At 43.9% G+C, this 22,822-nt stretch overlaps 1 protein-coding gene across 1 annotated transcript in view; it reads right to left on the bottom strand.

Annotated features, from left to right (window-relative positions):
- cfap99 (cilia and flagella associated protein 99) overlaps window positions 1-21,977 on the bottom strand; it is a 134,059-nt gene extending 112,082 nt beyond the window's left edge. Inside the window, exons 1-4 of the mRNA XM_078560769.1 lie at window positions 21,839-21,977; window positions 11,417-11,511; window positions 11,201-11,313; window positions 7,171-7,348 (exon numbers count right to left, since the gene is read on the bottom strand). Of these exons, the coding sequence (XP_078416895.1) occupies window positions 7,171-7,348; window positions 11,201-11,313; window positions 11,417-11,511; window positions 21,839-21,956 (504 nt within the window). The 5' untranslated portion in view covers window positions 21,957-21,977. The remainder of the gene's footprint in view (window positions 1-7,170; window positions 7,349-11,200; window positions 11,314-11,416; window positions 11,512-21,838) is intronic.
- Window positions 21,978-22,822: the final 845 nt, after the last annotated feature.

Genomic DNA, 22,822 nt, shown 5'->3' with positions numbered 1-22,822 from the left:
GTGGGTGGAGAGATGGTGCAGGAGAGAGGGTTTTCAATTCCTGGGGCATTGGGACCGTTTCTGGCGGAGGTGGGACCTGTACAAGTTGGATGGGTTACATCCGAACAGGAACAGGACCAACATCCTCGTGGGGAGGTTTGCTAATGCTGTTATGCCAGATTTAAACTAAATTGGCAGGGAGATGGGATCCTGAAAAGTAGTTCAGAGGGAAGAGAAGCTGAGATGGTATTAGGAGTTAAAATGCTCGTAAGTGAGTCTGGAAGACAGAGGAAACATAGGCTAGATAAGAAAGAAGTGAGTTTAGCAAGGCTAAATGGAATATATTTTAACGCAAGGAGCCTGAGGAATAAGGCAGAGAGCTGAGGGCACAGATGGGCATGTGGGAGTGTGATATCACAGCTATGACCGAGACTTGGCTAAAATAAGGGCAGGATTGGCAGTTCAACAGTCCTGGTTATAGGGTATTCAGACGAGAGAGAGAGGGGAATAGAAGGGGGAGTGGGGGGGGCGGGGTCACAATATTGATCCAGGAATCAATTATAGCAGTGAGGAGGGATGATATCTTGGAAGGATCAACAAATGAGGCCATATGGGTAGAAGTAAAATACACAAAAGAGGCAAACACTCTGTTGGGTGTGTACTATAGGCCCCCAACAGTCAGGGAGAGATAGAGGATCAAATATGTAATCAAATATCAGAGAAGTGTAAGAATAATAAAGCAGTAATAGTCGGGGATTATAACTACCCAAATGTTAACTGGGATAGTTTTAGTGTGCAAGGTAGGGAGGAAGTAAAATTCTGAAGCTGCATCCAGGAGAACTTTTTTAGCCAGTACGTAGAAAGCCCAACATGGAAGGGGGCAATTCTGGACCTAATATTCGGAAATGAGCCCAGGCAGGTGGAAGGCGTATCAGTAGGGGAGCATTTTGGAGATAATGACCGTAACTCAGTTAGATTTAGGATAATTATGGAAAAGGATAAGGTTGGACCGGGAATAAAAGTTCTAAACTGGGGAAGGGCTAATTTTACTAAGATGAGATACGATTTGGCCCAAGTAGACTGGGAGCAGCTACTTGCAGATAAAACTGTGTCAGAGCAGTGGGAGGCATTCAAGGAGGATATAGCGAGAGTACATGGCAAGTATGTTCCCGTAAAGACGAAGGGGGGGACCAAGTCCGGAGAACCCTGGATGTCAAGGGACATAAAGGTTAGGGTTAAGAAAAAAAGAGAAGCTTATGGCAGATACCGAGGGCTCAATATAGCAGAGTCCATGGAGGAGTATAAAAAGTGCAGAGGGGAACTTAAAAAGGAAATTAGGAAAGCTAAGAGAGTGCATGAGAAAACATTGGTGGGTAGAATAAAGCAAAACCCAAAGGGATTTTTTAAATATATAAAGAGCAAGAGAATAACTAGGGAAAGGGTAGGGCCAATTAGGGACAACAGAGGTAATCTGTGTGTGGACCTGGAAGATGTGGGTACAGTCCTCAATGAATACATTGCTTTGGTCTTAACAATGGAAATGAACAACGCAAGTATAGACGTCAGGATGCAGGACTGTGAAATATTAGAGGAAATTAACATAGAGAGAGAGGAGGTACTGGTGGTTTTAGCAGCCATAAAAATGGATAAATCTGCAGGCCTGATGGGATGAAGAGTAGAGAAGAGCTAATTGATTTGAAAAAGTGTGAAAGATGCCAGAGTTAATAGAAGGCAAAGTGTCAAAGGGTGAATCATCAACTACAGCACATAGAATTATTTGAGAGGAAACTAGATGATGGTCAGGAACCAAGGCTTGCTGGTAGACAATATGATGGCAACTTGTTTTGAAGTACATGCTGAAAGAATGAAAGGCTTCGGAAACATTCAAGACAATTGTAGATAATTCACTAAAGTCTTCAAGAGCAGATTTCAGATGGGTTTACACAGATGTGAGGGTAATGGAGATAATTATAACACTGAAAGGGATCACCTTTCTTTGTCATAAAGTGAACAGAAGCAAATGTTCGAGGAGAAGAAAAGGTAGAATGGAAGTAAGAGAGAGGTTGAAGAGATGAGATAGGTGAGGAGTAAGGTTAATGGCCTTTAATGACAATAGGCTGGGGTCTTAAAGTCCAGGAAGTGAAAGTTTTCTCACGATACTGATGACACCGAGTAATGGAGATTATTGAACTGGGACTGCAAACACATAAGTATGACATGAACAAGCTTCAAGCAAAATGGGATGCTGAGAAGAATCTTTCCTTCCCATGAAACTCTACATGTGCCATGCACTCCCAGCTAAAGCTGTTAATACTGTTACCACCTTTGAAGTAGAGCTATGAAATGGAAGTTGGCTTATAAATACAATTACAGACAATTGCATACCATATGAAATAAGACTTTCCTTAAGCTGCTGAGATGATGTCAGGCTAAGAAAAATGACCAATCAAGTGTGAATAATGTAAGATGTAAGAATGGTTTCGTATTTCATTATTCCAGTTGATTTATCTTTTGAGGGACTGGAGAGGTATTTTTTCAGATTCTTGCCTTGGAAGATCCAATGCGTTGGAGTACAGTCTACAATATAATGGACAGTATGTGGACTGTGGACGAACAGTTTCAATGGGCCAAGTGATCTGGTCTTGATGAATTTACAATATCCTGTTCCCAGTTTGATCAGCAGCTTGTAGATTTACTTTTGGAATGCCCCTGCTGAATCAGCATTCACTGCACCAGGTGGCAGCCCATTCCCTTTTCCCCTTTCCTAATGCTTCCATATGTAAATAGTGACCTAACAGAGCACAATTCCCCATTGTGGTTCCAAAAGTACTTAATAAAGGCAAAGAAGAGGCATAGCAAAAAGAAGTTGTGATGGCATAGTGGTATTGTCTGGACTAGTAATCCAGAGACCCAGAGTAATGTTCTGGGGACCTGGGTTCAATCCTGCCATGGCAGATAGTGGAATTTGAATTAAAAGTCTAATGATAACCATTGTCATACAAACCCATCTAATTCCCTTTTAGGAAAGGAAATCTGTCACTCTTAAAGTCACAAAAAAAGGAATGAAACCGGATGGATCAACCTAGGCAAATTCAGCACTGTCGACCCTGCAAAGCCGGGGGCCTGAGATAGTCATCCTCACGGAATCATAACTTACAGGTAATGTCCCAGACATCACCATCACCATCCCTGGGTATATCCTGATCTACCATCAGCAGAGATGGTGGCACAGTGGGAGGGAGTTGTCCTGGGAGTCCTCAACATTGACTCCGGATCCCATGAAGTCTCATGGCATCAGGTCAAACATGGGCAAGGAAACCTCCTGCTGATTACCACGTACTGCCCTCCCTCAGCTGATGAATCAATGCTCCTCCATGTTGAACACCACTTGAAGTACTGAGGGTGGCAAGGGCGCAGAATGTACTCTGAGTAGGGAACTTCACTTTCCATCACCAAGAGTGGCTTGGTAGCATGGCTACTAGCTGAGTCCCTAAATGACATAGCTGCTAGACTGGGTCTGCGGCAGGTGGTGAGGGCAACAACAAGGGGATAAACATACTTGACCTCATCCTCATCAACCTGCCTGCCACAAATGTCCATGACAGTAGGAGTGACCACCGCGCAGTCATTGTGGAGATGAAGTCCTGCCTTCACATAGAGGATACCCTCCATCGTGTTGTGTGGCACTACCACCGTGCTAAATGGCATAGATTTCAAACAGATCTGGCAACTCAAAACTGGGCATCCATGAGGCGCTTTGGACAGTCAGCAGCAGCAGAATTGTACTCATAACACAATCTGTAACCTAATGGCCTGGCATATCCCCCACTCTACCATTGCCATCAGGCCAGGGGATCAACCCTGGTTCAATGAAGAGTGCAGGAGGACATCCCAGGAGCAGCACCAGGCATACTTAAAAATGAGGTGTCAACCTGGTGAAGCTATAACACAGGAATACTTGCATGCCAAACAGCATAAGCAGCAAGTGATAGACAGGGCTAAGCGATCCCACAACCAAAGGATCAGATCGAAGATCTGCAGTCCTGCCACATCCAGTTGTGGATGGTGGTGGACATTTAAACAACTCACTGGAGGAGGCGGTTCCACAAATTTCACCATCTTCAATAATGGAGGAGTCCAGTACATCAATGCAAAAGATAAGGCTGAAGCATTTGCAACAATCTTCAGCCTGGAGTGCCGAGTGCATGATCCATCTCGGCCTCCTCCGGAGGTCCCCAGTCTTCAGCCAATTTGATTCACTCCACGTAATATCAAGCAACGGCTGAAGGCACTGGATACTGCAAAGGCAATGGGCCCCGACAACATTCCGGCAATAGTACTGAAGACTTGTGCACCAGAACTTGCCATGCTCCTAGACAAGCTGTTCCAGTACAGCTACAACACTGGCATCTACCCAGCTTTGTGGAAAATTGCCCAAGTATGTCCTGTACATAAAAAGCAGGATAAATCCAACCTGGCTAATTACTGCCCCATCAGTCTACTCTCGATCATCAGTAAAATAATGGAAGGGGTCATCAACAGGGCTATCAGTGGCACTTGCTTAGCAATAACTTGCTCACTGAAGCCCAGTTTGGGTTCCGCCAGGGCCACTCAGCTCCTGACCTTGGTTCAAACATGGACAAAAGAGCTGAACTCCCAAGGTGAGGCGAGAGTGACTGCTCTTGACATGAAGGCAGCATTTGATTGAGTGTGGAACATCAAGGAGCCCTCGCAAAACTGGAATCAATGGGAATTAGGGGGAAATCTCACCATTGGTTGGAGTCATACCTAGCACAAAGGAAGATAATTGTGGCTGTTGGAGATAAGTCATCTCAGTTCCAGGACATTACTGCAGGAGTTCCTCAGGGTGGTGTTCTCGGCCCAACCATCTTCAGCTGCTTCATCAATGACCTTCCTTCCATCATAAGGTCAAAAGTGAGGGTGTTCGCTGATAATTGCACAATGTTCAGCACCATTCGCGACTCCACAGATACTGAAGCAGTTCATGTCCAAATGCAGCAAGACCTGGACAAAATCAAGGCTTGTGCTGACAAGCGGCAAGTAACATTTGTGCCACACAAATGTCAGATAATGACCATCTCCAACAAGAGAGAATCCAACCATCGCCCCTTGATGTTCAATGGCATTACCAACACTGAATCACCTACTATCAACATCCTGGGGGTTACCATTGACCAGAAACTGAACTGGACTAGCTACATAAATACTGTGGCTACAAGAGCAGGTCAGAGGCTAGGAATCCTGTGACGAGTAACTCACCCCTGACTCCTTAAAGCCTGTCCACTATCTACAAGGTACAAGTCAGGAGTGTGATGGAATACTCCCCACTTGCCTGGATGAGTGCAGCTCCCACAACTCTCAAGAAGCTTGACACCGTCCAGGACAAAGCAGCCCGCTTGATTGGCACCACATCCACAAACATTCACTCCCTCCACCACCGACGCACAGTAGCAGCACTGTGTACCATCTACAAGATGCACTGCAGGAATTCACCAAGGCTCCTTCGACAGCACCTTCCAAACCCATGACCACTACCATCTAGAAGGATAAGGGCAGCAGATAGATGGGAACACCACCACCTGGAAGTTCCCCTCCAAGTTACTCACCATCCTGACTTGGAAATATATTGCCATTCCTTCACTGTCGCTGGGTCAAAATCCTGGAACTCCATCCCTAACAACACAGTGGGTGGACCTACACCACATGGACTGCAGCGGTTCAAGAAGGCAGGTCACGACCGCCTTCTTAAGGGTAATTAGAAATAGGCAATAAATGCTGGCCTAGACAGCTAAGCCCACATCCCTTGAATGAAAAAAATCACTATAATGTCCCCGTTGAGACATCACTTCTCAAGCTGAAGAACATGACTAGTTTATTAAGTCGTTTCTCACAGTTCTTTGCTCTAGCACTCAGAATCAGTCTTGTTACTCTCTGTAATGCCTCTAGGAAATAGGTGACCTCCTTAAAAGAACATAGGAAATAGAGTAGAAGTAGGCCATATGGCCCCTTGAGCCTGCTCCGCCACACAATAAGATCATGGCTGATCTGACCTTGGCCCCAAACCCACTTTCCTGTCCGTTGCCAAAACCCCTTACGAGGTGATGATGAGAAGTGTGTGCAGTAGTTCAGGTGCAGTCTGACTTATGCAGCTTCAGTATTAGCTCTGGAGATTTGGGCTGGATATTTCCCAATACATTGGGTTCTCTTTCTCAGCCAATATCTTGCTACAAAACCTATTCCAATAGTTCTATTTCACAAACAATGGGCCTTGTCAGACTTGTTTGTGTTAACTAGAGACCTTGGCAAGGTTCAGCTTCCAGGAGTAAGGAAGAAGAAAAGGGGCAAAGATTTGTGTCTCGGGGTTTTTACAGTGTCCCCCATGTCCTCTGGGCTCCCAGAGCTTCCTCCAGGGGCACAGGGTTTGAATTCAGATGAAAATGAATAGAAGGTGTCTCATGGCAACTTCAACCATATTTTCCTCTGGAAGGGCTAGTTGGGTGTCCATCTGGAGGGAGACCTGTAGAAAGCTGGTCAGATGGTCTGAGAGGAGCAGATAATAAGACCAATTGAGGTCTAAACTGATAAGCTGACTTTTTTCTTAACAACATCATCTGCATACCTATTAAGCCCATTATCTGTTCATATATGTACTTTTACTTTTGCCCCATTGTAGCCATTTGACCCATAATGTTATAGTTTATCATGACTGTTTCACTAAACATCAACCTTGCTGTCATACAGTCCTGAATAGATGGAAGGACATATTTGGCAAAATGACCAGCTAAGTCCCAGTTTTAATCCCTGGCCTTTACTGAGTTAGATGATCTCAGCTGGGAGGTGATAGGAACTCTATAATTGGTTTCAAAGTCTCTTAGTTATGGAGGGAAATATTAGCACAAGAGTACTTGGAGATGTCTAATGCAGTGAGGGCAACATTGGGCTCTGCCATGATTTAAAAGCCTGCCAACATCAACTATCAAGGCCATTTGGTCAAGGCACCCAAGGGCTAATATTCAACTGCACAACCCAAGAAGGAACCGCCATTCTCAGAAAAAGAGAAGAGGGAAAGAATTAGCAGAAAATAAAAATAAGCAAAGCAGTTATATTATCGTCTTTTCCCTCTCCCATGTTAGTCTTCAGTGAAGATGGATAGGAACCCAGCAGACTTACCTTTCTCTGTATTTGCAGCAGAGGAATTTCCTCAGGTACTGGAATGGATTGTGGTTTAGGCTTGGTGATGTTAAATTCCTTTGGTACTGTTACAGGTTGGCTCTCCTTTTTCTTGGAAATCTTATTAGCCAGTATGTCGGCTAAATGATCAATGTGGTTGTTGATATCCGGTTGCCATCTTTAACAAAGAGATATAAGTGAGAGAAGAGTAGAATAGTGAACATATAGAATCATATAATGGTATAGCACAGAAAGAGCCTATTTGGCCCATCAACTCAATGTAGACTCTTATGAAGAGTAATACAGTTAATGCCAATACCCCAGTTTAGTGTAGAAAAAGACCCCAAAGTGCTTAGACCATTAATCTCCTCCCTGTGGCAGGAGATGGTGGGGGTAATACCTGTTTTTTTTTCACCTTGTGCAACTTGCCACAATGGAAAATAAGCCAGGTTATACAACAGCTGATCCCTGACTGCTACTTTGCCATTGCCACTGAAAGTTAATACTGACCCCCACCCCGCTCTTGTTCCTGTCCCACAGTGATTCCTGACTCTGTCGCACATTGGTTTTTTTCCTATGTTTTGTTTGCTCTTATTGGTTGGCTTGCCATTTCCAATTCAGACGAAGGGTCTATACTTAAAACATTAATCTGTCTTTTCTCTTACAGATGATGGTTGGTCTGCTGTGCATTTCTGTATTTGGTCTTTATATTCCAGTTTGGTTTTACTTGGACTCACTATGTTACAAAATCCAACCAGAGTTGCATCATTGACCATTGAACAGTTTAATTATTTTCCAGAGGACAGTGTGGACAGGATAGCGCGTTCAGTGTTAACTGCTGCTGCTGCGCTTGCACTGTACTGCAAGCATAACTTTAACTTTTTTCTAAGTATTTCATGTAATGGGATTAAATTCAAAGAAATACATTGGGTTCTCTTTCTCAGCCAATATCTTGCTACAAAACCTATTCCAATAGTTCTATTTCACAAACAATGGGCCTTGTCAGACTTGTTTGTGTTAACTAGAGAAAAATATACTGGCTTCTTGTGGCAAACATGCTTCCAGCAATGCTTGCTCATCTATATTGTACCAGGACGCAAGGAGTCAGTATATTTTTCTCTGGTTAACACAAGAAAGTTGGTGAAGTACAGTGGTGTGTGGGAAAGGTGGTGCGGTTCCCGCTGGTCGGCATAGTGAGTTGCCGTGCCGGATCATCTGCTTTTTAGCTAGTAATGTATGCATAAACGTGCAACATGCCGTATCTCGTGAGGGGGCGGGTTGGGATTTGTCCACCCGCCGAAATCTCATTGGCTAACATTTCCAGACTCCATCTGTCGTGGCAAGCACCATAATGACCCCAAGCGGTGTGTCCTGAAGTTCAGTGACAATGCATTGACAGCACTCCTCCAGGCAGTCAAGGACCAGAGAGAGATGCTCTTCCCCCGTGATGAGAGCCAGAGGTCCACCGGCCTCACCACTAAGGCTTGGGAGGAGGTGGCCAGTGTGTTCTCCAGAAGAGGACCACTATCCAGTGTAGGAAGAGGATGAATGCTCTTAGCTGCTCCGCCAGGGTAATTCAAACTTCTCCTCAGTCTCTATTCACACTCTCATAATGCCAGAGAGCATTCGCTGAGTTACAGTCCACAGGGATCTCACACACTACCGGCACAAAGGACACCACCACTGAATCTCTCACATATACTTTTACATCCTAATCTCTTGTCACATCCTACACAAGTGGTGTCCTCAGCCCTTACATAGGTCCACTCAGCACTCACAGTAGGCAGGCATGCTTATCAACTGCTTTGGCATCCATTCTGCTCACAGTCTGTCCATCAGTCTTTATGCAGGAAAAGATCGCTCTCAACAACAGGGAGAGATCACAGACCGGAGGGGGATGCCAGAGCTTAGGTCACTCCCCCCCACCTACAAGGAGCAGGCAGTGGAGCTGGCTGGTGAGCACTGGGACCGTGCCTGCATTGAAGGTGGGGTTGGCATCCCACAACATGCCAATAAGACCCTATCCATTACACCGCCCGCTGAAATTGTGAGTGCCTTTTAATATAGTTGACTATCTAGCCAATCACCAATTTTCTCTTCTCTCTATTACAGGGACCAGCAAGGAAAGGAGGAGGCACACTGCCAGACAGCCCATCAGTCCCTGACCCCAGATCACCTCAGATGAGGACCCACTAGATGTAGAGCCATCATTGCGTTCACCCCCTACCCCACCAGTGCAGAGACACACACCTCATTGGGACTAGTTCTAGGGCAGGCTCGGAGCCCCCATCTGGTGAGCACAGCACAGAATTGGGTCCACAGCAGGCAGAGACAGTGACAGCCAAGGTCACAGGCACTCGGACAACGGCTGGAGGCCAGGCTCCTGCTGAGTCCGAGTCCGATGACGAGCCTCAGCAATAGGTCCTCAGAGAGATGTTGGAGCTCCCAAGACATGCAGGGGCACAGCAGGCAGAGTTGTCAAAGGCCGTCACCAGATTAGAACGGAGGATGGAGGAGTCCGTCCACGTTCATTCTGATGTCATGGCACCGACAGGCCAGCACATCGGGGGGAACAATTGGAAGGGTGGTGACCTCCCCATGGAGGCCTTGGTCCAGCAGTTTGTGCTAGACATGCGCTCGGACCTGCACACCATCGCTGTAGCCACAAGTTAGATCCATCCATGGCTAGGTGAGAGGGGGATGGGGCACCTCGATCTCCTTCCAGGTGACTGTTCTCTCCAAGGACTCAGGGAGGAGCCCTTGGCACCCACAGTGGGGAGGCGTGTCACTCGGGACAATCCACTCAGGACTCTCCTGGGCTGTCCAGCTGCTCCAAGTGACCCCAACAACTCCAGCTGCTCAGGTCAAGGAGGGTCTGCCTGCCACACAGTAGGAGACCCAAAGCAGGCCAGGGCCCTCCAGAGGTTGCCCACCAAGGTCATCACAGACAATAGGGCATAGCAGTCAGCAGGCTGCCTCTACCTCTGATGTGGATGTCAGGGAAGCACCTAGACGTAGGTGTAGGGTAAGAAAAATTAAGAAATATTAACAGAACAAAGGTGGCAAGGGTGTTCACTCACTGTATATATTTTGCACTTTTGTAAATATATTTTGCTTATCTCAAATTTTCAACTCGTGAACGGCGCTTTCAATGACCTCCATGTTGTCTGTCAGGTTTGAGTGTGGGTTACATTTCAAGTAATAGTCAGGGATCTTAGATGCTCATGGCAGCCTGTAGCTTGACACTGTGATTGCATGTACAGCTAGACAACACCACCCACCCCCACCCAGTCATGTGTCTCTGTCCACCCCTTCCCGAGTCATTCCCCCAAGTCATGTATCTTTGTCCTCTCTTCCCCCTGGGTTCCATTCAAGCCCCACCACCCCACCCCCCCCTTCAAAACACTGCACACACAAACCTTGGGGTTGCGAATGAAGTGGAATTTGCCAGGTGCACGTCTATTATACCTAGTTGTAATTCACAACAGTTTAATTAGTTGCCAGCGCAGCCAATTGATTTGAAGCGGGGGGTGGGGGTGGGGTACATGGTTCTAGTGAGCTGCATTTTACATTAACATTCATGATATTCAAATGCATGAAAATGCGGTTCCCAGCATGGCACGGCGGGCTAGCCGACCTGCCATGAAAGCCGAAGTGGAAAATTGCAAGCCATTTTTACGCTGGTGGGTAACAGACCTTTGGCTGCACTTCAAATTTTCCCATTCCGCTCGCCACAATGCCTGCCGCTGGCAGGACTGCAAAATTCCATCCACTGAGTCATCTGACCAACTTGCAACTGTTAAAATTAAACTTGGGTTTAAGTATAAGGTGCTTTTAGGCTAAATAACAGGGTGATGGGAATGTTGGATCTTGTGTAGTTGATGAAAGAGGCTGGGGTCTTCTGCAAGGTGGGGATAGGGACACTTATTTAGGACATTACTGTTGCGCATACATTGTCAATATTCAACTCAGTCAACAGAAGATGCACTATGTGACACATAATGGAAAAATCTTAAACTTGACAAATTACCTCAGCAGAGGATCAATCAGCTTCTGATTTACATATGCTACATCATATATTTGGCACCATTCATCCTTGATCCATGTAGTGAGGTTCAAGCTATCAAAGAAGAATCTAAGGAACTGTGGAAAAATTATAATAATCATGGAATTACTGAACAAACTAACTCCTTAAATAAAATACTTAAGTTTGATGTTTCCAGGGATTAATGAATGCCATCCTCACTTGGTGCATTTTGTTCACAGGCTGTGAGTTGATAATCTTGGTGAAGTGTTTCAGGCCCAGCTCTTTCAGTCGAAAAGTAGCAAGATAACATATAACTGTAACAGAACAAAGCATATAGAGTATTACTTTAGAAATAGTAAAAATTTCAGATGAGTAGTTGAGTGATGCAGTCCAGGAATGGCCCAGGTCCAAGCCTCATTTGGGCCAAGTTAGCTGCTAATATTTAGGTCAGCAAAACTGCTATTCAACTAGCTTCAGTTCCACTGGGTTAGCAAGAAGGATAATCAGCTATTTAACCAGTGTCTCAAGACCTCTGTAAAAATTTGTCTTGTGGGCATTGAGTGAGAAGGGGATTAAAGTTAGCAGTGATACATCCCATGATAACCATCCTGCTCACTGGACAAATTGTTAAAGGGTGACCTGTACCTGAGGACCTCAATAATTTAAGCCAAAATCTTCAACACAGACAGAGACAAAGAAAGAAACTAAGGAACAGTGGAAACTTTATTGAACAATGATCTAAAGGTGACAACTATAATTCTAACGGTAGCACTTATTTTCAAATGCAATTAAAATTAATAAAGAAAATTGTTACATTTTCCTCCATTTATTATATATAATCATTCGGCATACAAGGTGGCTATTCGGCTCACTGACTCTGTACCTGCTCTTTCAAAGAGAAATCCAGTCCCTTGCTCTTTCACCAAATTCCTACAATTTTTCCCCTTTAAGTCAGGTGGGCAGAAAAGTATCAAATGGAATTCAGTCTGGAGAAGTGTGAGCCAATGCGTTTGGGGAGGGAAAACAAGGCAAGGGAGTACACAATAAATGGTAGGTTACTGAAAAGTGTAGAGGAACAGAGGATCCCTGAAGGTAGAACGACAGGCAGATAAGGCTTAGAGGGCAAGGCATAGAATATAAGAGCAGGGAAATTATGCTAGAACTGTTTAAAACATTAATTAGGTCACAGCTCGAATAGTGCACACAGTTCTGGTCACCACATTACAAGAGGTATGTGGCCACATTAGAGAAGGTACAGAGAAAATTTATAAGAATGTTGCCAGGACTTTAGTTGTAATAGGCTGGGGTCCTTTGAAACAGAGGAGGCAGAGAGTAGGTTTAATTGAGATGTATAAAATCATGAGGGGCCGAGATAGACTGGATAGGAAGGACCTAGTTCCCTTACCAGGGAGGTCGATAACCAGAGGTCCTGGATTTAAAGTAATTGATAGAAGGATGAGAGAAGTTGAGAAATCTTCTCACCCAGAGGAGTTCAAACTCTTTCAAGTTATCAACAGTCACAGATTGCAACTCTTTCGAGTACAATCACAGTTCTTGGTTTTCCAGGAGTGGGACATGAACCCACAACCCTCTGATTCAAAGGCAAGGGTGCTATGAACTGAGCCACAGCTGACACCTCCCAGAGGAGTTCAATATATCAATAATCACATTGCATGGCAATTACCTTGTTAATGACAATTGCTAGTTAAAACTTGTGATGGGCATTGGTTCTCCTATCTAAACAGTATGAATAGATACAGGTAGAACACTGAGTGAAAGCTTCTAGAAAGTCTGTAGCATTGAAGAGCTGTACTGAGAATGAACCAGCTTGATGTTTAAAAAAAAAAGTGCTTTGGATTCATTCTTCTCCCATAAGAACTTACTGTGAGTAACAAGGGTGTAGGGGACTGGAACACTCTCTGAAAGTGTGGTACAGGCAGACATACACTCAAATGGAGTGCAGCTGAGCTAATTGAAGTGAAGACTTGGAGTTTGGTGAGAGGGCAGTTTTAAGGGTTAATTTTGTTCTTAAAATTTAATCTAATGTAAGTAGCAGTAACTGAAAAGTATGGTGTAAGCAGGCTGAGTTCTTTTTTTCTCTTGCAGTTTAGACAGGGTAGACTCACTCTTAGCTGTCAGAGCTGAGTAGTTAATTAGTTAACTGGTTGAATCTGGTTACTGTAGCCCAGTTCAGTTTACTATAAATTCTGGGATCTTTAGTACAGCCTTGGCAATTCGAGGGCAGCTGAGCTAACTGAGTGAAGACTTGGAGTTTGGTGAGAGGGGGAATTTTGGAGAAGGTGTTTGTTTCCTTCTTTCTATTTTTCTCATTCCATAGAAATTGGTTCTTGCTGTACTACAGGGAAAGGAGCTAGCTGTTTGGTGGGTAAGTTCTATTCTATCTAAGGTTTAAAATAGTATGCAAATTGGTAAAATTAATAAAAGATATAAGAAAGCAACAAATGATTAATATAAGTCCTTATTTAAAACAAATTAAGGATGGCAGGACAAGTGATGTTGGGGCTGCAGTATATGCGAGTTCCTGGACAGGACAAATAGGTCTGCAGTAAATGAGGAATGTTGGCTCAGTCACTGAACTGGAGGTTGAGCTGTAGACTCTGACACATCAGGGAGGGGGATAGTTACCTGGATGTTTTATACCAGGAGGCAGTCTTGCTACTTAGAATAGGGTCTTCTGATTTGGTCAGAGGACAGAGACAGAAAGGTATGACTAAGTAAGGCAGGTGAGAGGGCCTGGTGTCAGGAGTGTGAGCCTTTGCAATTGTCCAATAGGTTTGAGGTTCTCAGCTTGTTTGGGTGAGAGCAGGGGCTACAGGGCGGATGAGTAAACTCACCATGGTACAGGAAGCCATCTGAGCAAAAGGGAATGGGACTGTATAGTGAGTGGGATTGACACTTTTTTTTGTGGCAAAGAGACAGAGTCCAGGTGTCAGGGTTTGGGACATCTGCTCAGGGCTGGAGAGGAACTTGCAGTGGGCAGGTGAGGGTGTAGTGGTTGCACCACTGGGACGGTCTACACCTGAACCAGTACTGGGGCTTGAATCCTCGTGAGCTATATAACTAGAAGTAGAGAGGGTTTAAACTGAATAGTGGGGGCAAGGGATCAAATTTGGGAAGATGTGGTAAACCAAAGAGACAAGGCAAGACAAAGGTATGAATATGGGAAATGATAAACAAGACTGACAGGAAGGGACAGAGTACAATTCTAAGTGTAAATCAGATAAGGCTAGGTGCTATAAAAATAAAGACAAAACTAAAGGCTCTGTATCTAAATGCACTTAGTATTCAAATCAAAATAGAAGAACAGAGTGTAAATAGAAATGTATGTTCTGATAGCTATTACAGAGATGTAGCTGCAGGATGACATTGATTGTGACCTGAATACTAAAGGGCATGTGACATTTAGGAAGGACAAGAAGTTAGGAAAAAGTGGAGGGGTGGCTCTGTTAATTAATGATGGTATTAGCACATTAGGGAGGGATGACCTTAGTTCAGGAACCAGGATGTTGAAGGGTTTTGGGTTGAGATGAGGAATGATAAAGGCAAGAAGTCACTTGTGGGGGTGGTGTACAGGCCCCCTAATTGTAACTACACAGTAGGACAGAGTATAAAAAAAGAGATAATGGGAGCTTGCCAGAAAGATACACCAATAATCATGGGATTTTAATCTACACACAGACTGGATAAATCAGATGGGCAAAGGTAGAGTAGATGAACAGTTCATAGAATGTGTTCGGGATAGGTTCTTAGAACATTAGAGACATAACTACAGGATGACATAGATGGGAAGGTGGTGGTGTAGTGGTATTGTCACTGGATTGGTGACCCAGGGTAACACTCTGAGGACCTGGGTTTGAATCCCACCATTACAGATGGTGGAATTTGAATTCAATAAATATCTGGAATTAAAAGTCTAATGATGACCGTGAAACCATTGTTGATTGTCATAAAAACCCATCTGGTTCACTAATGTCCTTTTAGGGAAGGAAATTAACCAGGTAATTACAGGCCAGTGAGCCTGACGTCAGTAGTAGGTAAATTATTGGAAGGTGTTCTGAGAAATCGGATATCTAATTATTTGGACAGCCAAGGGCTGATTAAGGATAGTCAGCATGGCTTTGTGCGTGGTAGGTCGTGTTTAACGAATCTTGTAGAGTTTTTCGAGGAGGTTACCAAGAAAGTAGATGAAGGAAAGGCTGTGGATGTTGTCTACATGGACTTTAGTAAGGCCTTTGACAAGGTCCCACATGGGAGGTTAGTTCAGAAGGTTCAGACACTTGGTATCCATGGAGAGATTGTAAACTGGATTCGAAATTGGCTGTGTGGGAGAAGACAGAGAGTGGTAGTGGATGATTGCTTCTCAGGCTGGAGGTCTGTGACTAGCAGTGTGCCTCAGGGATCTGTACTGGGACCATTGTTGTTTGTTGTCTATATCAATGATTTGGATGATAATGTGGTGAACTGGATCAGCAAGTTTGCTGATGACACTAAGATTGGAGGCGTTGTGGACAGCGAGGAAGGCTTTCAAAGCTTGCAGAGAGATCTGGACCAACTGGAAAAATGGGACAGAAAATGGCAGATGGAATTTAATGCGGAAAAGTGTGAGGTGTTACATTTTGGAAGGTCAAACCAAAGTAGGACATAGACAGTAAATGGTAGGTCAATGAGGAGTGCGGAGGAACAAAGGGATCTGGGAGTTCAGATACATAATTCCCTGAAAGTGGCGTCACAGGTAGACAAGATTGTAAAGAAAGCTTTTGGCATACTGGCCTTCATAAATCAAAGTATTGAGTATAGGAGTTGGGATGTTATGGTGAGGTTGTATAAGACATTGGTGAGGCCAACTTTGGAGTATTGTGTGCAGTTCTGGTCGCCTAACTACAGGAAGGATATCAATAAGATTGAGAGAGTGCAGAGAAGATTTACTAGGATGTTGCTGGGTCTTAAGGAGTTGAGTTACAGGGAAAGATTAAACAGGTTAGGACTTTATTCCTTGGAGCGTAGAAGAATGAGGGGAGATTTGACAGAAGTTTACAAAATTGTGAGGGGTATAGACAGAGTAAATGCGAGTAGGCTCTTTCCACTTAGATTAGGAGAAATAAACACGAGAGGACATGGCTTTAGGGTGAAAGGGGAAAGGTTTAGGGGCAACATTAGGGGGAACTTCTTCACTCAAAGTGGTGGGAGTGTGGAACGAACTACCATCTGACGTGGTAAATGCAGGCTCACTCTTAAGTTTCAAGAATAAATTAGATAGATACATGGATGGGAGAGGTCTGGAGGGTTATGGACTAGGTGCAGGTCAATGGGACTAGCGGAATAATATTTCGGCACAGACTAGAAGGGCCGAATGGCCTGTTTTCTGTGCTGTAGTGTTCTATGGTTCTATGGAAATCTGCTGTCCTCACCTGGTCTGGCCTACATGTGACTCCAGACGAACAAAAATGTGGTTGACTCTTAATTGCCCTCTGAACAAGGGCAATTAGGGATGGGCAATAAATACTGGCCTAGCCGGCGGTGCCCACATCCCACAAACGAATAATTTTAAAGCATGTTCTGGAGCTAACCAGAGAGCAGTCTATACAAGACCTGGTATTGAGCAATGTGATAGGATTAATAGATAACCTAATTGAAGGCACCCTGAGGTAGCAGCGAACATATGATTGAATTTTACATTCATTTTGAGGGAGAAGTGAGTGCATCCAAAACTAATATTTTAAACTCAAATGAGGGCATGAAAGCAGAGCTAGCTAAAGTGAACTGGCAAATGAGATTAAGGGATAGGTCAATAGAGGTTCAGTGGCAGACATTTAAAGGTGTATTTCAAAATAAAGAAATTCTTGAGAGAAGTGCCAAGGAGGGCCCACCATCCATGGTTAACTTTATAACAAAAAAAAGTTTAAGTTTCAAGCTTAAAGAAAAAGCATATAATAACACAAAGACAGGTTAGGCTTGTATCCACTGGAATTTAGAGTAAGAGTTGACTTAATTGAAACCTTTTAAGATCCTGAGTGGTCTTGACAGGTGGATGTGGAGAGGATGTTTCCTCTTGTGGGAGAATCTAGAACTTAGAGGTCACTGTTTTTAAAAATAAGGGATCGCTTATTAAGACAGATGAGAAATTTTTGAGGTTTGAGTCTTTGGAACACTCCTCCTCAAGGCTGTGGAAGCAGAGTATTTGAATATTTTTTAGGCAAAGTTAGATTCTTGATAAACAAGGGGGTGACAGGTTATTGGGAATAGGCATGAGTGAGGTTGAGGTTACATTTAGATCCGCCATGATCTTATTGAGCCCCCTGGAGGAGGCTCGAGGGGCCAAGTGGCCTACTCCTGCTCCTAGTTTGTATGTAACCTCCAGTGCTACGGACCAATTACTAGAAAGTGGGATTAGGCTGGATAGTTTTTTCTCAACTGGCACAATGATGGGCCGAATGGCTTCCTTTGTTTATAATTTATTCATTTCTATGAAGTGTTTATCTCAATTTTCTTTCCACCTCATGTAGCAAAGAGGAAAATTGAGTGGGGCGAATAATGAACGGCCAATCTTTTTTTATTCATTCATGGGATGTGGGCTTTTATGGCTGAGCCAGCATTTATTGCCCATCCCTAGTTGTCTTTGAGAAGGTGGTGGTGAGCTGCTGCCTTGAAGTACTGTAGTCCATGTGGTGTAGGTACACCCACAGTGCTGTAGGAAGGAAGTTCCAGGATTTTATTCCAAGCAACAGTGAAGGAACGGTGATATATTTCCAAGTCAGGATGGTGAGTGACTTGGAGGGGAACTTCCAGGTGGTGGTGTTCCCATCTATCTGTTGCCCTTGTACTTCTAGATGGCAGTGCTCGTGGGTTTGGAAAATGCTGTCGAAGAAGTCTTGGTGAATACCTGCAGTGCGTTTTGTAGATGGTGTACACTGCTGCTAAAGTGCATTGGTGGAGAGTGAATGTTTGTGGATGTGGTGTCAAACAAGTGGGCTGCTGGTCATCTACTAGCCATTTTGAATTTCACTTCCTGTGAAATTCAGCTCTCTGAAGTCTGAGTATAATGGATTTACCACCCGCTGTTAACAGCTCCTGGCTGCACTAGTGCACACCACCCCTTAACCTACTTATTTAACAGTTACAAATCTTATAATGAATACTCATAGCAGCCAATGATATTTCATGGTCTGGTGAAGTGCAGCATACTGTTAGCAGCTTTGGCTGTGTTTTATTCCTCCAGTTGAAGACAATTGTTGGGATTGTGGACTAAAGATCCATTGAGTCAAAGGCTCAATAAGTTGACCATTTTTGACCTGATCCATATTGGTGACCAACTTGACAAATCTATTATATACAAATAATAGGAAATGTATTAAAAACTCTACCAGTACATACTAATTACTTTTCTGAAACAGGAACTGAGACAGGGAAAACAGGTTTATACAGTAGTACAGTTTTAAATTTAATCCCCCAGTAGATCATTCCAGAGGTGTCTCATTCTGTGGTATGCCAGAGAATTGAGATGATATAGGGCAGAATTTTGCAACTGAGGATCAAGTCCCATGGCTGGATTGGCAGAGCAGGCTCAATGGGGCCAATGGTCTACTCCTGCTCCTACATCTTGGGTTCTTGAGATAATATGCCATGGTGGCAGGAAGACACCTCCCTCACCATATTGCAAACCCTTTCACCTCCCAACCTACCTTAAAGGACTGGGGAAAATTCAGCCAATAGTATTGAGCACTATTTTGGTGTTAGATTTATGAACAAATTTGGCAAAAAAGGAATGTGCAATTTACAGATTGATTGATTGATTTAAGTGGTGCACAACTATTGTAAGTGTAAGGGGATCTTTTGTGCTCATCAAAATAAAGTAAGGAACATAAATAAAAACAGAAATTGCTGGCACTACTCAGGTCCGGTAGCATCTGTGGCGAAAGAGTTAATGGCAGAATTTTATCAAAATGATCAGACAGCAGCCAGAAATGTGATGGCAACACGGTGGGACTTCCTCCTTGATTTTAATAAATGAATAAGCTGGGAATTGAGTTGCCAATCAGAGCTCAGCAGCACCACCAAGAATGTTGTCCACTGCTGAGGAAGGCAGGGGCCCTGCAGCCTATACCAGGTAGGCTAAAGAAGATTTATAAAAATCTTGAATTATCTTGGAGGGAAAACCTCTGAGCTGAACACTGCAGCTGTGGGGTCTGCCTTCACTGCACACAGCTCCCTCTCAATGGAAAAATACTTCCCCCTCTGGGCTGCCACTGGATGGCTGTCTGTTTTGAGCTGGTGGCCTCTTCTCATGGCAAGGATAGGGGGTTGATTGGCTGACAAAATGCTGATGGCCATTAATGGGCTATTTGACTATTAAAATTTTCTTCCCACCTCCTTTTAGCAGGAAGCCCTGCCATTGGCAAAATGGTGGGAATTGTTTGGGGAATTGATCTGCGATGGCTACTCCTGATTTTACCTCCACCACTGTATTTGGACCTGGTCTGCTTCAGTATCTGAGGACTCATGAATTGTGTTCCTCAGATACTGTAGTCCATGTCCAAATGCAGCAAGACCTGGACAATATCCAGGATTGGGCTGACAAGTGGCAAGTAACATTTCAGGCAATGACCATCTCCAACAAGAGAATCTAATCATTGGCCCTTGACATTCAATGGCATTATCATTGCTGAATCCCCCACTATCAACATCCTGGGGGGGTTACACTGACCAGAAACTGGCCTAGCTATATAAATGCTGTGGCAACAAGAGCAGATCAAAGGCTCAATCCTGCAGCGAATAACTCGCCTCCTGACTCCCCAAAGTCTATCCACCATCTACAAGGAGTGTGATGGAATACTCTTCACTTGCCTGAATGAGTGCAGCTTCAACAACATAAGAAGCTCCACACCATCCAATACAAAGGCTGTTTGATTGGCATCCCAACTACAAACATTCAATCCCTACACAACTGATGCACAATAGCAACAATGTGTACCATCCACAAGATGCACTGCAGGAACTCATCAAGGTTACTTAGTATCTTCCAGACCCATGATGACTATCATCTAGAAGGACAAGGACAGCAGATACATGGGAACATCACCGCCTGGAAGTTCCCCTCCAAGGCACTCACTTTCCTGACTTGGAATTATATCACTGTTCCTTCACTGTAGCTGGGTCAAAATCCTGGAACTCTCTCTAACAGCACTGTGGATGTACCTATACCACATGGACTGCAGTGGTTGAAGAAGGTGGCTCACCACCACCTTCTCATGGGCAATTAAGGATAGGCAATAAATGTTGGCCTAGCCAGCAATGCCCACATCCTATAAATGAATTTTAAAAAAAAGATTGCAGGGATACAGAACAGAGCAATTGGACTAACTAAATTAGTCTTTGACAGAGCCAGTGGAAAATTTGATTGGTTGAATGGGGTCCTTCTGTATTGTGCTCTTCTGTGACTCTACCCTAATCCCTTTATCACAGGAGAGGGAATATTTAATAACCTTAGTGAAAAAATTGACTAAAGGTTTGTGCAGATAGGAATTTTACCTTAATATTCATGCTAACTTCAATAGATTTTATAATTAGCAATGTCCAGCATAACTTATTACAAAAGCAAAATACTGCACATGCTGGAAATCCAAAATAAAAACAAACTGTTGGTAATATTCAGCAGCTCAGGCAGCATCTGTAGAGAGAAACAGAATTAACATTGGGGTTAATAACATGATTGATTTCCCTTTTTACCATGCCAACAATAAGCATCAGGTCAGGTACATGAGTACTTTTCCCCAACTATTGCCTTGAGTGAGGCACTAGTGCTCATTTCATGCATTTTACTGCAATATACTAACCCTTAAAGCTCCTTGCTGCCTTCCAATAAATCATAGGCTGGTTGCATTTGGGTTTTCTTTTCTTTGTCTTTCTGTAATTTGCAGAGCTTAGCCATAGGAAATGTGAAATCCAAGTGTGCATTTGGGGCAGACAGGCAGACATCAGCAGGTGCGATCTTCTTAATATGTTCACTTGTAAATCAGCCACACCAGGAAAACCCAATTCTACTGAGGCACTTCTCTTAGAGATTCCAATTCCACTAGCGGTCCTACAGCATCCGGATATATCCTCCAGATAACACAGATTGTGTGCAATATGTTTCACGTTGACTGCCGGAGTTTGTTGTACAGTGACAGCCATTCTCTTGCTGTAATTTTCTCCTCTCCCCTCCTCCTCTCTTGGAAATGCCAGCTTGATGGGCCCTGCCACAGAGGCCATGCCTCATTTTTCACATGTGAACTTAGATCATGAGTGCTGCCAGCCTGTTTGGTCATTGGGAGGATGATGACCCATCCTGTCTTCACCCAAAGTCTCCAAACCCATAAATCAGCTGGGCACTTCAGGCCAATAGATGGTAAAGGGGAATATGACCTCAGTGACTTACTACTCTATAGCTCAAACACTAGGGACAATTGTAGCCACTGCACTGCAAGTGATAGCAGGTAACTCGACAGAGACCAGGGGTCAAATCTGAGACCTTCTTCACTTGCACTGCTGAGCTGCCATAAGCTAATAGTGAGAGAAACATATTTCATAGGAGCTCAAAATGCAATAATATGACCTTGAACAAACTACTAGAAGGTACCTTACCCATATAGAGATTGCATTCTGACCGCAAGAAGCTCCTTCCGTCTCGCATATAAAATTCAGATACTACCACATCAAGCAATGGTCTGTAATTTAAACAGCCCGACAGGACTTCCACCATGAACGTCTGTTCAGCTTCATTTTGAGCCTGCAAGCAAAGTACAAATTACAATAAAAAAAATGATACAGGGGACTGCAAAATAATCTGGTCTTAAATTGTAAATGGAGCTGGAGCCAAGTTTTAAATAAAACTTCAGTGCCTTTGTGTTAAACACGAGACAGATTTGGTAAATACAGATTTACTAGAATCAATAGCACCAAGACGACACATCATTAGTCACGTTTTCAATTGAACTGTGTGGAATTAATGGACTGTGTAAACTAGAACAGGGAAAGCATACCTCTGGCTTCCAACTAATCTACTCGGAACCAGCAGGGCCACTGATTCTGACAATATACCATCAGTGCCCTGTGCTAATCAGCCGATCATGTACTGTTGGAAAAGATGCATTAATTCTACCTCATCTTGATTTTTGTCACTGTCTTGCCTGTGCAATTCTGGGCTGACAGTTAGGGAGGCATTTAATCTGTTTGTTAAAGGAATGACCTGACCTGTACATAGTGGCTCTCCCAGTTTAGCAGTGAGAGGGGGCAGGAGAGAAGGGAAATCATAAATTAGAATTCAGACTGTGCCACTCCATGATGGAGTACAGTGCCTAAAATAAAGAATTCTTCAGGCCAATCTGATCTCTGGTATCTGTCCTTGGATACGTGTGATATTGTCTAGTAGGATTCCAGTAGTAATTTCTCAATATGGGATCAATTTTCTGAAGTAATTAATAGAATTCTTGATCACAAAATTTGATTGTTGCTTTACGCCCAGCCTTACTGAGTAAGGGTCACGTGGTCTAAACAGCCAATCAACATCGAACGTGGGGAATCTCATAAGGGGCGGAGCTTTCCTAGTCTAGTGAATGCATTGTAGCC

The sequence above is a fragment of the Cetorhinus maximus genome, chromosome 2 (assembly GCF_964194155.1).
Source record: "Cetorhinus maximus chromosome 2, sCetMax3.hap1.1, whole genome shotgun sequence".
NCBI lineage: Eukaryota > Metazoa > Chordata > Chondrichthyes > Lamniformes > Cetorhinidae > Cetorhinus > Cetorhinus maximus.
The sequence above is the reverse complement of the archived record's forward strand: the minus strand, read 5'-3'. Positions and strand labels throughout refer to the sequence as shown.